Below are 17,775 nucleotides of genomic sequence, written 5' to 3' on the forward strand. Positions count from 1 at the left end.
CCAGTTGCCTAAAACAAAAGATTTTGTTAAAATAGTCCCAAAAATGGCTGGAATTACGTACACGACCAGTATCCACAAAGAATTGCCTGCTTACATCCAGTGCTTTAAAATGGAAAAGGTGGATGGCGATCAAGAAATGTAATGTTTTACTTTTTATGGCTAAGACTGGATGTGGACGCCATTTTTTTCCAGTTGAACGTCACGCGCACACATTCTGATGGCCGAATATAAATAATCGGCCCTAGGGCCGAATATTTATAATGCCCCCCGCAATGGTGATAATGACATGAACAACTGTACAAATGTGTTACTATATATAGTAAGGTATGTATTATGGAATGATAATTTACCAAAGAGCTGTTGGATAAATGTTAAAAACATTAATGTTTTCGAATACTATCCTTGGTATTATTAACGAATTAAATGGACTTGTCAATAGATTAATGTATTTTTGAAAAAAAATCTCTTAAAAAGTTTACTGACATACACAATTGTTTTTAATTTGAATATTGATTGTTTCTACTTGCTTTAATATAGTGTGTTAGTTTAGTTATCTATAATAAGTATTCTGAAAATTGTCATTTTTTAAAAATCTTAAAAAGTCTCTTGCAACGAATGACATTCAGTGTTAACAAAAATGCAAACGTATGAATGATGCAAAAGGAAAGAATAAAACGGAATTGCATCAAAATGATAAATCATCAATTTTTATTAAAGAAACTCACATTTTGCAGCTTACAAATATAAAGTATTATTTGCTGGGTTATAAGGCATTAGCAAGTTGTTGTTTCCACTATTTTTTTCTATTTTTTGTGCACTGACCCTTAACTGTTTTTGCTTTTTCCAACTTTGCTAAATTCACTTAAATACTTGTAAAATATTCTGTTTTTTGTCATGGGGGGGGGGGGGGTCGTACATATTAACTAATTTTAATATATAATTAGTAGTTTAATAGGTAATTTAAGTTATTTTAGGTAATTATTAATTACCTAAAATTAACTTAAATTACCTAAACGCAACAACGTCTATTGGAGATTGTTACGATTCGTGCACGTCATTGCGTATGCTTATTTAATTAGGAATCCTTACGAAAAGTTCATGACTCAGAAAATTTAAGAAAACCTGCTTGCCTATTTTTGTGGCGATATTAGTGGCAACAAATAAAAGCGTTTGCCTAAATTGAAAATTCTTGATCAAGAGCGATACACAATGTAACATTTTAAACACAAAAGATCATAACCTTGCAAGTTCGAAGAAGATTTGCATAGTTTTGAAATCTACTTTGCTACATTAAACTAACGCAGATTGCAACGCTTTAAATACATTTCATGGAACGTCATCAAAAATGCATTTGAAGATCGGGAGCTGAAGTCGTTTGAGTGAAGTTTACAACGCACAGGCGCCTTAGCCTTCGACGAACAAATATCGTATATTATTATTACTTATCATTAGCACGGTGTGTTCTGGCGACCTTAATAAACACCTTGTTAACATTATATTACACACGAACACGAGATCTAGATCTGAATAATCGCAATATACGCACAATCTATACATACTGTGCTCAAGTAATTTTGAAAATAAATATATAGTCCATGCTAATGTTTTACAAAATAATGTTCTTGATTCGGTAGCGCGCAAGTTATTGAGGTTTCAATCGCATCGTTTTTATGTTGTATCATAATTAGCAAAACAAATTCAACAGCATTTTTAAATTGAACCGTTACACTTATTTTGAGAACAGTACTTATATCATGTAAAAGCATAGTTTATTAATGTTATAAGAAAGTTAATCTTTATATTCCTGATTTAAACGAGCGAGTATATGCTTTGTTTCATATAAACATCTTTATCTTGTCTCATCCTTCAACTTAAATGCTAGCGGTTGATCTTGTTTCGACAAATTGTATTCTTCGGGTCCCGGCAAAGTATATAATACTTACATTAATTTACTTTAACACAAAATGTTGACAAAAAGCATTTAGATGCTCAGATAATACCATCACGCTTTAATGACCCGCGATATACAAAAATGGATCTTATGCGATATGTTTCCAGCCTTGCTTAATTTTTGAAAACCTGCGCATATTAAAAATAAAATTCAATAAATATATATTATTTTTTCATTATCATAACGACTTTTGTTATTGCGTTTATTCACATTAACGAAACATATTAAATATACATTACATGCATAATTATGTTGAAATTGATATATTTAAATTAGTATAATCACCTATCTAAATTTACCCATTTTATCGAAATGCGTAACATTAACCGAAATGTGTATGGATTTAACTAAATGACCTTATTGGCGGATAAACGCGCTTGTATAAAAGTATAGATTCTTCTTTGGCAGCTTGGTATTAGACACGTCTACCGCCTAGTAGGAAAGCAAGAATGCATGAGATCACCAAACGCGTGAGTGTAGCCGAGGTCACATCTGTACGTCACGTGACCACTGACCGACGTGGATGAGACGCTCTCAGTAGCGTGGGTGACGTCAACTGGCATATGACATGACATATCTGAAACATAAAATAAATATGTTTCTATGTCATTATCAGTTTGCCATTCTCATATTAACGGCACATGTTGTTCTATACATTTGCGTCATTCGACGCCCTGTTCAAAGCACCCTTTGTCAATATCGCAAGTTCTAAAACGCGCCAGAAAATTAACTTTTTAAGTTTAAAAGGGGGCCCGATTCTCTCATCACATTGGACTGCACTGACCGTATCAGAGACCAACGGCCGCCCCGCCGACCTTTTGAATGTGTTGAGGCGTTCCGTACGCACCGCAGCCGCCAAAGTGCATCTCAAAGAAGCTAAAGTAAGCGTCTGTGAGGTATCGACCTCGAGGAAGCGCCCGCGCCCAGTCGATCCACTGCCTTTACATTAAGGCGTATGTTGGGTTGTACGAAGATGGCGCAGCGTTCTGGTCGTTGAACAGAAACACACAATAACTGTGAGTTGCCGTCGCAGTTGGCGAACGTCAGATCCTGGCCGTCCATCTGGTAGCCTTCTGTACCACCTAAATGCGTGTCGGTGACAGGGATGAACCCCACGTAAACATACGGACCCTTTGACGGGTTCTGGAACTCGCGGTAGCTGGTGTAGTTGTTGTACTGTATAGAAAGAGGCGTATTCTTGTGCGAAGTGATTTGAGATAGAACAGCTTCGTACTTCTTCCTTCCGGCGGTCTCTTACCAGAACGTGACTTCTGTTCGTTACGAGATTAGCTATGTCAACGTTGACACGTGTTGCCGGGGAGATAAACGTGTATTCGGAGCCATGTTGAAACTCGCAGTACACTTGGAATGGTTTATAGTTGGTGTTGAAGATTGTGTACTCGCCGCTCTGGCGCACGATGTTTCCCATGGACAGGTCTGCGCACGACTCTGAAACAGTGCAGTATTCCCAACTCATGAGCGCATCCACACAATTGTGCAACAATTTTGAAGTCACCGTGAATAATTAACTTTAACAGTTCATAATAACGCTATATTTAGAGGGGAAGGGGCTGTATAGACCCAACAGTATTGCCCACACCCCTTCTTCCTCCGAAAAAGTGGGCATATATAGCTTTGTAATTGTCGATTGGTCGGTCGGACGAGCGGTTGCTCCATTTCATTTCCGGACGAAATCAACTAGACCGCTTTGATAAATATTATTATGACGCCGTCAAAATTGTGAGAAAATTTTTTGAGCTCAACTGGTCAAAGCCAATGTCACAGCGTTGTCGAATATAAAATTACATCATTAATGTACATTTATACCCTAAACGCATCCCATTAGAAGTCGTTTGAATGCGATAAAACCACAGGTGCGTGAGGTTGGCGCTGACATTGACAATTGACATTCGAACATCGAGCTGGAACGAATATCGAGCTAGCTCTGACATCGACATTACGCACAAGTCCCGAATAAAGAGCTGAGCAGATTGTCGAGCCAGTTCTGACATCGACATTCGACACTTGTCCCAAATATCGAGCTGGGGCGAATGTCGAGCCAGCTCTGACATCGAAATTCACACTAGTCCCGAATATCGAGCTTGGCGACTGTCGAGCAAGCTCTGACATCGACATTCGACACTCGTCCCGAATATCGAGCTGGGGCGAATGTCGAGCCATATCTGACATCGACATTCGGCACTAGTCCCGAATATCGAGCTGGGACGAATGTCGAGCCAGATCTGACATCAACATTCGACACTAGTCCCGAATATCGAGTTTGGGCGAATGTCGAGCCAGCTCTGACATTGACATTTGGCACTTGTTCCGAGTATCGAGCTTGGGCGAATGTCGAGCCAGCTCTGACATCGACATTCGGCACTAGTCCCGGATATCGAGCTGGGACGAATATCGAGCCAGCTCTGACATCGACATTCGGCTGTAGTCCCCAATATCGAGCTGGGGCGAACATAAGGACTAGTGTCGAATGACGATGTCATTGCTCGATAAGAATTATGACAAAACTACAAACATGTGACATTATAATTGTTTTACTACAAAAAGATGGCGAGAAACAGAATGGGTATAAGGATGATAAACAACACAACAACAAACATGAGCAAAACATGATTGTTTAAATTAGTTACTTTATCAAGTATAATCCAATGAAGTAGAAGTAACACTTTGAATACTGCGCAGGAAAACATTTCCTGCATTGCATGCACCCATGTTCAGTTACTGTCTTATTGGCTAATGGATGGCTAATAAACTGGATTCTTATTATTATTTCAAAACTATAAGAAACATGGTGCAACATAACGAACAATTTTTTAGCATTTTACATGAATTAGATTACTAATTTAAAACAAACATCTGATAGTATAAGTTCTGATTGCAAACAGTTAATAATGCATATTAAAACTATGTTTTGCCCAAAAACATTCTTTTATATGCTCATGTTTGTTGTAAAGAAAAGCTTAGAGGAAAAAACGCAACACATCAATGTGTTCATTAAGGAAATATCTTCAAACAAGAAAGCACTTTTTGATTTGTTTAGATACAGAGAATCATAACGTTTTTATGCCCCCGGATCGAAAGATCGGAGGCATATTGTTTTTGGCTTGTCTGTGTCTGTCTGTCTGTCATTCATTGTGTGTGTCCCAAAACTTTAACCTTGGTAAAAGTTTTACAATAACTTTTGCATTATTGAAGATAGCAACTTGATATTTGGCTCGAATGTGTATCTCATGGAGCTGCACATTTTGAGTGGTGAAAGGTCAAGGTCATCCTTCAAGGTCAAAGGTCAAATTATATGGCTTAAAAGCGGCGCAATAGGGAGCATTGTGTTTCTGACAAACACATCTCTTGTTGAATTGGAAATAGTTATACCTTGTGAATTGTTTCCCGCAGGTTGATTTCCACAAGAAGCATTTCCTTGAAACTTTCACAGGCTTTTATGTGAACCTCCTCCTTGTTGACCAGGACTTTCTGCATGTCCTGTAAGGTATAAAACAACTTTCAAACAATGCATACGTCCTAGGTCATTTATTTGTTCCAAATCCATTAAAAAGAATAAGTTAAAGCAATGGAATAATATTAAATATTGTCTAATGAAGGACTTTAACCTTAAACCAATCAAACTACCAGTCTAGCAACTTACACGGAGAGCCTTTGTTCGCCCCTTGAGGTCTTCTGGGTTATGACGGTGTGCATATGTATGCACAGAGGTGATCAATTTGTATTTCTTGACCTTGCTTTCAGACATCCAGCACTCCTACAGAATGAAATACATGAAGAAATGTTGTGTTATTCATGAAAAATATCACAAATACATGTGAAATATCACAAAATATGCGCCAGGTACATATCTAAATGCTCTTAAAATTTTCAATATCAGGTTAATCAGGCCATATTCATCACGAACATGCAAAATGCCAAAGCTTTTACCAACATAAAAAATATTTATGTTTATTTATTTTATAATTTCTGCTAACAAAACAATAGGATCTTCAACCAGTTATGCACACAATAATGGCAGAAAAGAGATCTACATACATATTTATCGAATCTAATTAACAAGAAAACTTTTTCAGCTGTAATCAGAATAATTACGGGAATGTACCTTCCGGGCCTCCATGAGTTTCCTGACAGCGTCCTGGTGCTCGGAGAGCTCACAGAGCAGCTCCCGCTTTTTCTGGTGCCATGTCTGGACCATTGCGTGGGGAAACCTGTGAACACATGCTGCGTGTTATTTGAAGAATAAACGGAAGTTCACTAGTGTGTCAAAACTGGATCATGCAATACCTTAACTTCCAAAGACATGCATTTCAAAGCCGACAAAGCCAGGGAACATAAAAAACAACAAAGAACACATTATGGAGAAGTGTCATGCTAAACCAGATACAAATGTCTGCTTTTTTATCATACAAGTTTAAACTAAAAAAACAACAAGAGATGTGTTTGTCAGAAACACAATGCCCCCGCTTTGAAGCCATATATTTGACCTTTGTCCTTGAAGGATGACCTTGACCTTCCACCACTCAAAATGTGCAGCTCCATGAGATACACATGCATGCCTAATATCAAGTTGTTATCTTCAATATTGCAAAAGTTATGGCCAATGTTTTAGTTTAAAGTTTTTGGACGCATAGACTGACAGACGGACTGACTGAAAGTTCAACTGCTATATGCCACCCTACAGGGGGCATAAAAATCTAGAATCATTAAAAACGGCTGAAAAAATAAACCTAAAGAAACTAACATTGAAGAAGCTGTAAACAAATAGAATATAGAAGAATAGAATAGAAATAGAAGAAATGTTTATTGGAGAGTAGAAGATTTCATAAGAGCTACAATAACGGAGTCACATCTTTTTCAACAGGAAAATAATATTATAAAAGGCACCAATAAGGGCAATACATGGAAATAGCGAGATCAGTAAGCTTACAGCTCATTGGTGGGCCTTTCTTCAAGAAGCTCATATTGGCTCTGAAAGCAGAAGGTGCGGCGAAAAGACTGGACCATGGAGCAGAGGGCCCGCACTATAAAACCCGCAGAAAAAAATCGGGACAAAGAGAGTGAAAATGGAGTGAAGAACAGAATGAAACAAGCATGATAGCATTTTTATGTATAGAGAAAAAAATAATAAGAAACGAGCGATGTGTTTGTGAAACACTATGTCCCCATATATATGACCGTTGACCTTGAAGGATGACCTTGACCTTTCACCACTCAAAATGTGCAGCTCCATGAGATACACATGCATGCCAAATATGAAGTTGCTTGCTTAAATATTGCAAAAGTGTACATTAAATGAGCAATTTTGACCCAAATATTTGACCTTTGACCTTGAAGGATGACATTGACCTTTCACCACTCAAAATGTGCAGCTCCATGAGATACACATGCAAGGCTTATATCAAGTTGTTAACTTCAATATTGCAAAAGTTATGGCCAATGTTTTAGTTTAAAGTTTTTGGACGCATAGACTGACAGACGGACTGACTGAAAGTTCAACTGCTATATGCCACCCTACAGGGGGCATAAAAATCTAGAATCATTAAAAACGGCTGAAAAAATAAACCTAAAGAAACTAACATTGAAGAAGCTGTAAACAAATAGAATATAGAAGAATAGAATAGAAATAGAAGAAATGTTTATTGGAGAGTAGAAGATTTTATAAGAGCTACAATAACGGAGTCACATCTTTTTCAACAGGAAAATAATATTATAAAAGGCACCAATAAGGGCAATACATGGCAATAGCGAGTTTAGTAAGCTTACAGCTCATTGGTGGGCCTTTCTTCAAGAAGCTCATATTGGCTCTGAAAGCAGAAGGTGCGGCGAAAAGACTGGACCATGGAGCAGAGGGCCCGCACTATAAAACCCGCAGAAAAAAAATCGGGACAAAGAGAGTGAAAATGGAGTGAAGAACAGAATGAAACAAGCATGATAGCATTTTTATGTATAGAGAAAAAAACAATAAGAAACGAGCGATGTGTTTGTGAAACACTATGTCCCCATATATATGACCGTTGACCTTGAAGGATGACCTTGACCTTTCACCACTCAAAATGTGCAGCTCCATGAGATACACATGCATGCCAAATATGAAGTTGCTTGCTTAAATATTGCAAAAGTGTACATTAAATGAGCAATTTTGACCCAAATATTTGACCTTTGACCTTGAAGGATGACATTGACCTTTCACCACTCAAAATGTGCAGCTCCATGAGATACACATGCATGCCTAATATCAAGTTGTTAACTTCAATATTGCAAAAGTTATGGCCAATGTTTTAGTTTAAAGTTTTTGGACGCATAGACTGACAGACGGACTGACTGAAAGTTCAACTGCTATATGCCACCCTACAGGGGGCATAAAAATCTAGAATCATTAAAAACGGCTGAAAAAATAAACCTAAAGAAACTTACATTGAAGAAGCTGTAAACAAATAGAATATAGAAGAATAGAATAGAAATAGAAGAAATGTTTATTGGAGAGTAGAAGATTTCATAAGAGCTACAATAACGGAGTCACATCTTTTTCAACAGGAAAATAATATTATAAAAGGCACCAATAAGGGCAATACATGGCAATAGCGAGTTTAGTAAGCTTACAGCTCATTGGTGGGCCTTTCTTCAAGAAGCTCATATTGGCTCTGAAAGCAGAAGGTGCGGCGAAAAGACTGGACCATGGAGCAGAGGGCCCGCACTATAAAACCCGCAGAAAAAAAATCGGGACAAAGAGAGTGAAAATGGAGTGAAGAACAGAATGAAACAAGCATGATAGCATTTTTATGTATAGAGAAAAAAATAATAAGAAACGAGCGATGTGTTTGTGAAACACTATGTCCCCATATATATGACCGTTGACCTTGAAGGATGACCTTGACCTTTCACCACTCAAAATGTGCAGCTCCATGAGATACACATGCATGCCAAATATGAAGTTGCTTGCTTCAATATTGCAAAAGTGTACATTAAATGAGCAATTTTGACCCAAATATTTGACCTTTGACCTTGAAGGATGACATTGACCTTTCACCACTCAAAATGTGCAGCTCCATGAGATACACATGCATGCCTAATATCAAGTTGTTATCTTCAATATTGCAAAAGTTATGGCCAATGTTTTAGTTTAAAGTTTTTGGACGCATAGACTGACAGACGGACTGACTGAAAGTTCAACTGCTATATGCCACCCTACAGGGGGCATAAAAATCTAGAATCATTAAAAACGGCTGAAAAAATAAACCTAAAGAAACTAACATTGAAGAAGCTGTAAACAAATAGAATATAGAAGAATAGAATAGAAATAGAAGAAATGTTTATTGGAGAGTAGAAGATTTCATAAGAGCTACAATAACGGAGTCACATCTTTTTCAACAGGAAAATAATATTATAAAAGGCACCAATAAGGGCAATACATGGCAATAGCGAGTTTAGTAAGCTTACAGCTCATTGGTGGGCCTTTCTTCAAGAAGCTCATATTGGCTCTGAAAGCAGAAGGTGCGGCGAAAAGACTGGACCATGGAGCAGAGGGCCCGCACTATAAAACCCGCAGAAAAAAATCGGGACAAAGAGAGTGAAAATGGAGTGAAGAACAGAATAAAACAAGCATGATATCATTTTTATGTATAGAGAAAAAAATAATAAGAAACGAGCGATGTGTTTGTGAAACACTATGTCCCCATATATATGACCGTTGACCTTGAAGGATGACCTTGACCTTTCACCACTCAAAATGTGCAGCTCCATGAGATACACATGCATGCCAAATATGAAGTTGCTTGCTTCAATATTGCAAAAGTGTACATTAAATGAGCAATTTTGACCCAAATATTTGACCTTTGACCTTGAAGGATGACATTGACCTTTCACCACTCAAAATGTGCAGCTCCATGTGATACACATGCATGTCAAATATGAAGTTGCTATCTTCAATATTGCAAAAGTTATGGCAAATGTTAAAGTTTGACCAAACCAACAGACCAACCAACAGACAGTGCAAAAACAATAAAAAAAAAATGTAGTAGCGCTCTTTTGCAATACCAGTGTAGTACTTATACTAAAATAATGTTACAGTGCACTATGGGTGTACTCAAGTATTGCAATATTGCAAAGATAGTGAATAATGTTATATTGCTGTATTTGAGTATAGAAAATTGCAATATATTGCAATATCATTAGACCAAATATATTGCAATATCAGTATACATGTATAGTGAGCATGAAATATCAGTAAAATATATAGGGCAGTGAATCTAAATTTATGAAAACTTTTTGTATATATCAGAATAAAGATTTAGTGACTTTTATTCTTGCAAAAAATGAACTTGTGAACCAATTAAAGCTGGTGATAATTTGAAGTGATGTAGTACAGAAGTGTTACAATGCTATGGTTCTTACCTTTATGGACGATATTTGGCAGCTTGCCAGCCACACGAATGTTTTGCTTTGCATTGACCGTTCTAAGGCGGTGACCCTAGCTTTATTCATATTTTGTGTTTATGTTGGTTTGTATTGTGCTGTATTGTGCTGTTTTGTACTGTTTGGGCAATCGGTCACTTGCCTTAAATAAAGGACCAACTAATTGTTTTTAATGAAAATTCAATACTGCTCCAGCAGCTGGAGTTTCACTTCTTTATATTGATATAAATGAAACAACAATATATCAGTACTTCAGGACTCACATGATCATGTTTGCCATGAAAACTGAGGGTCTGGGGATAAGGACCGCCTCCGGCGTGTATGTAGGGGCAGGCATGACATCATAGACATCAGGGTTCGGTAATGACAGATATTCCCTGATGTAGGTCTCAGCCATACTTGCCAGGCAGTCAGGGGCAATAACTAAATGTTTTTTCTCTATCGCCATCTGCAAAGAAAAGAAATCAACATAAACAAGTAAACCTAAATTAATTTTAATAAATAATGCTAAAAGGAGGATCATGATAAATGACAGTATCTAGAGCTGTATAGCAAATCAATCACACCATCTTTCTCAGCATCTACCCGCACAGTACTAAATTTAAGTTTGTTGTGGCCTGTTTGAAGTTTTCATTTAAAATACCTCTTTCCTTTTATTCCTCTCCAAATAAATAATTATTCTCTATTACATTTTATATGGCTATTTATTAATTTACATCAATAACCATGGCATGTTATGCTACTAACACCACAAACTGTGTAAGGTATGAGTGGGATGCCTTCGACAAGTATCATGCAGTAACAAGTATTGACTAAGGATGATACAAATAGCATAATTTAAGATAATGCTGATTCAGTGAAGAGATTTTGTGAGTATAAACGCATACCATTTTTACCATTTCTGGATACATGTGTTAAGAGTTGAAAAGTATTAAGTTTAACAAATACAATGTATAAGCAATTATATGTGTTTGAGTAAAAGTTATTTATGAGTTATTCTGAATATCATGAACATTTTATATTTGTATATATTAGACCTGGCAAAAGAAACCATACTAAATTTCAGGGCCTTGATCTTTGTCATCATTTGTGCACAGTATTATACTTGTTTCAGTCTTACTTGAAATGGACCAAACAGTAAGAGGAAGTAATAGGCCTTACAGACTAAAGAACCAATACAAATTCATATATTTACATCCACCCAGCAATCCAACATTCAACAAATCTTACCTCCTGAATCTTTTACCTATCAATCAAACCTTTTCAACAACCCACTCAACCGTCCAACATTTTCACTACGACACTAACCAAAATTTCTAACTCTCCACCTACCTGTCCATTCATCTAACCCACTATCCCACCATAAAATCGCCTATCAATTGAACTATGCTTCCCCACATCCATCTACAACACATCCATTTATCAACTACTCCACTAACCTATCCAACAATCTAATCACCCACCCACTACTTATACACCAATTCACCCACCTAAACTATCCACTGATCAATCCGTATAATCATAACCAACAATCAAACAACCTATTCACCAATCCATTCATCCTACCATCAATTCGCCAATCAATTCAACTATCAACAACAGTAATCAATCCACTCATATACACAATCACATATCCACACATTCCACTCACTATACAATCATTTATCCAATCATCCATGATCCACCTATTAAAATATACATCCACCTATCCAACTATGCACCCTAATATAAAACCACCAATCTACCTATCCTGCTATCCATCCACCTACACATCCTATCATCCACTTTTCCAAAATATCACCTATATGCTCATTACCCAAACATCAAACCATCCACCAACCTTACTAACCATGAACTCACCTAACCAACCATTCATTAACCTATTCAACCAACCATTCACCTATCTTTCAAAAAAATCCACCTATCTATCCAACCATCCTTCTGCCTATGTGATGCATCCATCCAACTATCAAACCATACACCCATGCACCAATTACCCACCTATCCACCTAGCTTTCCAAATCTACCTCTCCATTCAACAACCTTCCTAACCGCCCATGCACCAACCAATCCAACTATCCACCTACCTATCTATCTAACTATAAATCTATCAAATTACAGTCGATTTGTGCATAGCGGATTTTAGTGAGTAACGGATAGGTTAAAGTTTTTTTGCAAAATACTTTAATCGATGCTGGAACAGCATCGTCTAAGGTATGATAACCATCAAAAAATTATTCACAATGGCGACCTATGTAAAAGACCGAGCCAGTCCGATTGAGATAACTCGATTTTTCTAATCGAAATACATCGACCTCGTTGATTTTCATTGATAACATTCTCCTAGCAGAGTTGTCGTTCATGTTTCAACATTCAACAATGGCCGCCCCCATGAGAGTCTCGAGTCAAAACTTTCTTACTGCATAAATTGGCTTGTTTCGCTATTTAGAAGCTGTCATTTATGATATATGAATTATTTATTCACTAAATCTCCATTAATGACAACAATGAATGGAATTCGGAAGGATATATTCGATGTGAATGGATCACTTTCTACAACAATGGCTTCGCCATAGTCCACATAAACGGACTCCCAAAGCCTTTGATAATTTTTGATATGGCGGCTGCAGCCCATTGGGCTATAAAGCTTAGAGTTGAATTATTGCAACTAGCTTCGCCCATGAGAGACTTGATAACACTCGTGTCAAAACTTTTTTACAGCTTAAATCGGCTTGTTTCGCTATTTAGTAATGCAACAATAAATGGAATTCGAAGGATAAATTCAATGTGAATGAAGCACTTTCTGGATCTCGACAGCTTGACAAGGCAAAACTGGCATACTGATGATACTGGTATTTTTAGTTATCAATTTAAGTCACAGTTCGCTTTATAACTTTTGTTCGATCATTTTGCGACTTATTGAATGGCTATGATACCCGATATCAACATGTCATATGGGATTTGCGTATCACCAAGCTGTCCTGAAATACAACATTGATTACAAACTCTTTACTCAAATTACTGGTTTGTATAAATTCTTTTTTCTTTCTATTTAAGTTGCTTATATCATTATAGTCCAAATACTTAGACGTACTTTACCGTTTAGTCCATGTATATCGACCTCATATTAATGGGAGTAGATATTATGTTAAAGGGGCCTTTTCACAGATTTTGACATGTTTTGAAGTTAGTCATTAAATGCTTTATATTGATAAATGTAAACATTGGATCTTAAAAGCTCCAGTAAAAAATCCGGAATAAAAATTCTTAAAAAAAGTAGTCCGCAGCAGGGCTCGAACCAGTGACCCCCTTAGTCCTGGAGTAAAAACGCATTAGCCTGCTCGACTATTCTGCCAAGTATAAATGGTTGACGTATTTTATACCTTATATAAGCAATCTTCGTAGTTTCACACAATTTAACATCAACAACATAACTCTCCAAAGTATTCAATCATTTCGCGTTGCAACGCTTTATAATTTTTAAATCGTTAAAAGATGCATATAATGGCTATATTAGACCATGGTAAATGTTCAGTTATACTGTTTCCTAAAAATAACATAACTAAAACGAAATTTTGCGAATCCGATACAACTTTTTTAAATTTTTGTCAATTTACCAAAACGTGAAAAAATCCCTTTAAAGTTAAATGAACTGTGTCTGTATCCCAGTAAAAGAGACATTAAGGCGATTGTGGCCAGTTTAGATATAGTTCAGCCTGCAGTTGCTTGAAAGCTGTTTGCTTAAGAGCGGTTTTCTGACAATGACAAATAGTTTAATTGGATACTGATTAGACTGCCATTTTCCTGTGACCTGGCTAATTAAATTCAGAAGCCTGGCAACAGTTTAACGTTAATGTTACCAATGTGTCAGACCAGGGCCTGGATTTTGAAATCTAGGACATGCATGGTCAGAAGATGTCATTTAAGATTATACATTTTTTCAAACACATACAAATGCATACAAATATAAATAGTAAAATGCACTATAAATAGTCAGAAGGCATTTGACTTCGGCTGGTGCCTTGGCATACCAGGTGTTTCGGTTGCAATAGTTTGATGGACTCACTACTTGGATGTGTAGTTACATTATTTACAGTATATCAAACAGTATTTAGCATGAACCAATGATTTTTTCAAACATAAATAATTGATGTAAAATGCTTGAAGGAATAATGTTTAAGGTTTAAGAAGGCATTTTCTTTTTGTTTTAAAGGATATCTTTGAACATTATATTTTTTATGAATTTTTTGGCAACAAGGGGTAACGCATTTTTAAAAAATGTAATTAATTTTCTGACAAAAAACTGGTACCATAAATAGCATGAAACAATATTTTTTTAAACATTTGTAATTGATGAAAAATGATTGCAAAAATAATATCAAGGGTCTAATAAAGCATATTTTATTTTATTTTAATAGGTTACTCTGAAAATTCTATTTTTCATGATTTTTTTTTGCAACAAGGGGTTATGAAATTTAAAAAATGTTACTGGATTTTTAGACCAAACTGGTACTATGATAATACTATGATGCACTTCGCCAAAACATTTATAATTATATTGTTTATACTTGAAAATGTTTTTCCCCTATTCACTAAAAATAACACTTTTGATCAGAAAATTCATATATAATGATGTTTACTTTTATTTTCAAGTAGCATAATGCCTCATTTTAGTTGTATTCAGCCACAAGTTCTTGTCAGCCACTTAAGGGTTATATGTTGCCTTTCTTTTACTAAATGCAAAATAATTCTACACTTTGAGACGTTCATAGAATATTTTATGTCTTTACAACACCGACAGGCTAATAAATTTATATATCAAGTACTTCCATACTAACAGGACCATTCTAGGCGGGCAACCTAGCAACCTTGATTTGTTCATATCTTCATATCAATCTGTTATGAATGTGTTATGAATCATTTGTTCGGAGAACATTAATGTTTGTTATAACTTTTAAATAATTCAATGTTCAAAGTGATATTGTTATTGACCGATAAACCAACATACTGATCAAAAGGGAATATTTTATTAATTATTTGCATTTTATCTTACATGAGAAATATTTGCCTAAATGTTTTTCAAACTATAGAGAAATCTACAATTAATAATTGACGACGTTTATAAAAAAACAAAACATTTATGAAATGGAAGTTTAAAGATAAAAATAAATAATGCAAGTTTTATCAGATATTCGTTATAATTTCAATATAATTGAGTGTCTGAGCAATGTGGATGAATGAATATCGGATAAAACGAACACTTGTCTACACGTGAATTATGATTTATGTTTCAATATTTTATGCACTTAAGTTTAGCCTTAATGCGTTTTTATAAGCATTTATAGACAGTGTCCCTCCCCAAAATCAAGGCATTATTACTTGTCATTCATTTGTGTAATTTGTATAATGTGTAATTGTATACAATAATTTTGTGGTAGAATATTTGAGAAAAACATCAGAAACGAAACTTGTCAGTGATGAAATTTTCCATATGGTTATGGAAATGACCGATCGTCAGTTTCCGAAAAACAATACGTCACGGTTTCCAAAAATATGATAGTTGTGCCCAAGGATTTTGGTGTTAATGAACATTACTGGTTTATATTTTAATAATTTCGATTCTCATTTGATTAATAGGTAATTTAAAGGCTGATAAACTTGAAATATGCAAGCTATTCTTTCGTTTTGCATATGTCTGTCGATACATCTGTACAATCGGTAATTTCCGTAACCACTCGTTAAATTGTAGCAGACAAAAGTTTTAATAAAAAAAATATGTTTTACACTAATAGTCTACCTCTTTCTTGCTAAAAATTTATGCATGAATGATTTAAAAGTAATATTGCATTGTTTTCAGCCAGGAACACTGTCTATGACCACGAAAAAACCCATAAGCTTTTTGATTTACGATATTTACTTTATAAAGAGCTTGCATGCGGAATGGCATTGCATGTCGTCGCTGTTCTTCGGAAACCGCGTAAGTAAATTTACAACTTTTCAATAGGCAAAAAAACAATTTTAAAATATAATAATTTAGATAGTCTAAAAAAGGAACCAAATATTAAAGAGAAAACTGCGTAAGTCCATTTTTAGAATTAAAATGACAACCACAGGCTTTTATATTTTCATAAATAAAAAGTGTGCCCATTTTTATTAAGACTTATATATTTTAAAACTTAACAAAATATTTAAAAAAAGTTTTTTGAAAAGTTGGAAAAATTGACTTACGCAGTTTTTGCAGAAACAATTAGTGCACCAATGAGTGTTCAGGATTTTATCACGTGCTCATAACTATGCCTTCCAGTTGGATATGAAATCCAGTATTTTCGCAGAAAATGACCCGTGAACCCGCCGTTCTTATAAAAACAAATAACATTTTGCGCCAAATTTGACTTACACGGTTTTCGAAGAACAGCGACGATGTACCGTAAGATAAATATCTCGACTTTATTTATTGGATGATTTCGGACTGTTTCATCCAATCAGAAAATAGCTTTTAAACGTAATTTAGACCCATGTTCAGCGAGATAATTAAGAACCACTTTTTATACACTGCCAAATTAAGACATAACAAGTTGCCTCCCTTTTTGGTTCATGCTACTGTATTATTATGCCCCCTTCGAAGAAGAGAGGGTATATTGTTTTGCACATGTCGGTCCGTACCGCCGTCCACCAGATGGTTTCCGGATGATAACTAAAGAATGCTTATGCCTAGGACCATGAAACTTCAAAGGTACATTGATCATGACTCGCAGATGACCCATATTGATTTTGAGGTCACCAGGTCAAAGAGCAAGGTCACGGTGACCCGAAATAGTAAAATGGTTTCCTAATGATAACTCAAGAACGCTTATGCCTAGGATCATGAAACTTCATGTGTACATTGATCATGACTCGAAGATGACCACTATTAATTTTGAGGTCACTTGGTAAAAGGTCAAGGTCAAGGTGACCTGCAATAGTAAAATGGTTTCCGGATGATAACTCAACAACGTTTATGCCTAGGATCATGAAACTTCATAGGTACATTGATCATGACTCGCAGATGACCCCTAATGATTTTCAGGTCACTAGGTCAAAGGTCAAGGTCACAGTGACTTAACTTTGAAAAATGGTTTCTGGATGATAACTCAATAATGCTTACGCCTATGATCATGAAACTTCTTAGGTACATTGATCATGACTCGCAGATGACCCCTATTGACTTTCAGGTCACTAGGTCAAAAGTCAAGGTCACGGTTACTTGACACAGTAAAATGGTTTCCGGATGATAACACAAGAAAGCTTACGCCTAGGATCATGAAACTTCATAGGTACATTGATCATGACTCGCAGATGACCCCTATTGATTTACAGGTCACAAGGTCAAAGGTCAAGGTGTCAGTGCCAAA

General features: G+C 35.9%; 1 protein-coding gene across 16 annotated transcripts in view; it reads right to left on the bottom strand.

Annotated features, from left to right (window-relative positions):
- Positions 1-2,139: 2,139 nt before the first annotated feature.
- LOC127865234 (uncharacterized) overlaps positions 2,140-17,775 on the bottom strand; it is a 44,074-nt gene continuing 28,438 nt past the window's right edge. Inside the window, exons 1-7 of one of the 16 annotated variants that reach the window (XM_052405266.1) lie at positions 9,410-10,011; positions 8,573-8,666; positions 6,900-6,993; positions 6,075-6,180; positions 5,613-5,726; positions 5,342-5,449; positions 2,140-2,528 (exon numbers count right to left, since the gene is read on the bottom strand). In XM_052405266.1, coding sequence (XP_052261226.1) covers positions 2,451-2,528; positions 5,342-5,449; positions 5,613-5,726; positions 6,075-6,180; positions 6,900-6,993; positions 8,573-8,606 — 534 coding nt within the window. In that variant the 5' untranslated portion in view covers positions 8,607-8,666; positions 9,410-10,011 and the 3' untranslated portion in view covers positions 2,140-2,450. Of the gene's footprint in view, positions 2,529-3,097; positions 3,401-5,341; positions 5,450-5,612; positions 5,727-6,074; positions 6,181-6,899; positions 6,994-7,735; positions 7,830-8,572; positions 8,667-9,409; positions 10,012-10,647; positions 10,833-17,775 lie in introns of those variants that run through there. The other 15 variants (XM_052405256.1, XM_052405254.1, XM_052405260.1 and 12 more) reach the window with 15 other exon arrangements.

This window comes from Dreissena polymorpha, chromosome 1 (genome assembly GCF_020536995.1).
Source record: "Dreissena polymorpha isolate Duluth1 chromosome 1, UMN_Dpol_1.0, whole genome shotgun sequence".
Lineage (NCBI taxonomy): Eukaryota > Metazoa > Mollusca > Bivalvia > Myida > Dreissenidae > Dreissena > Dreissena polymorpha.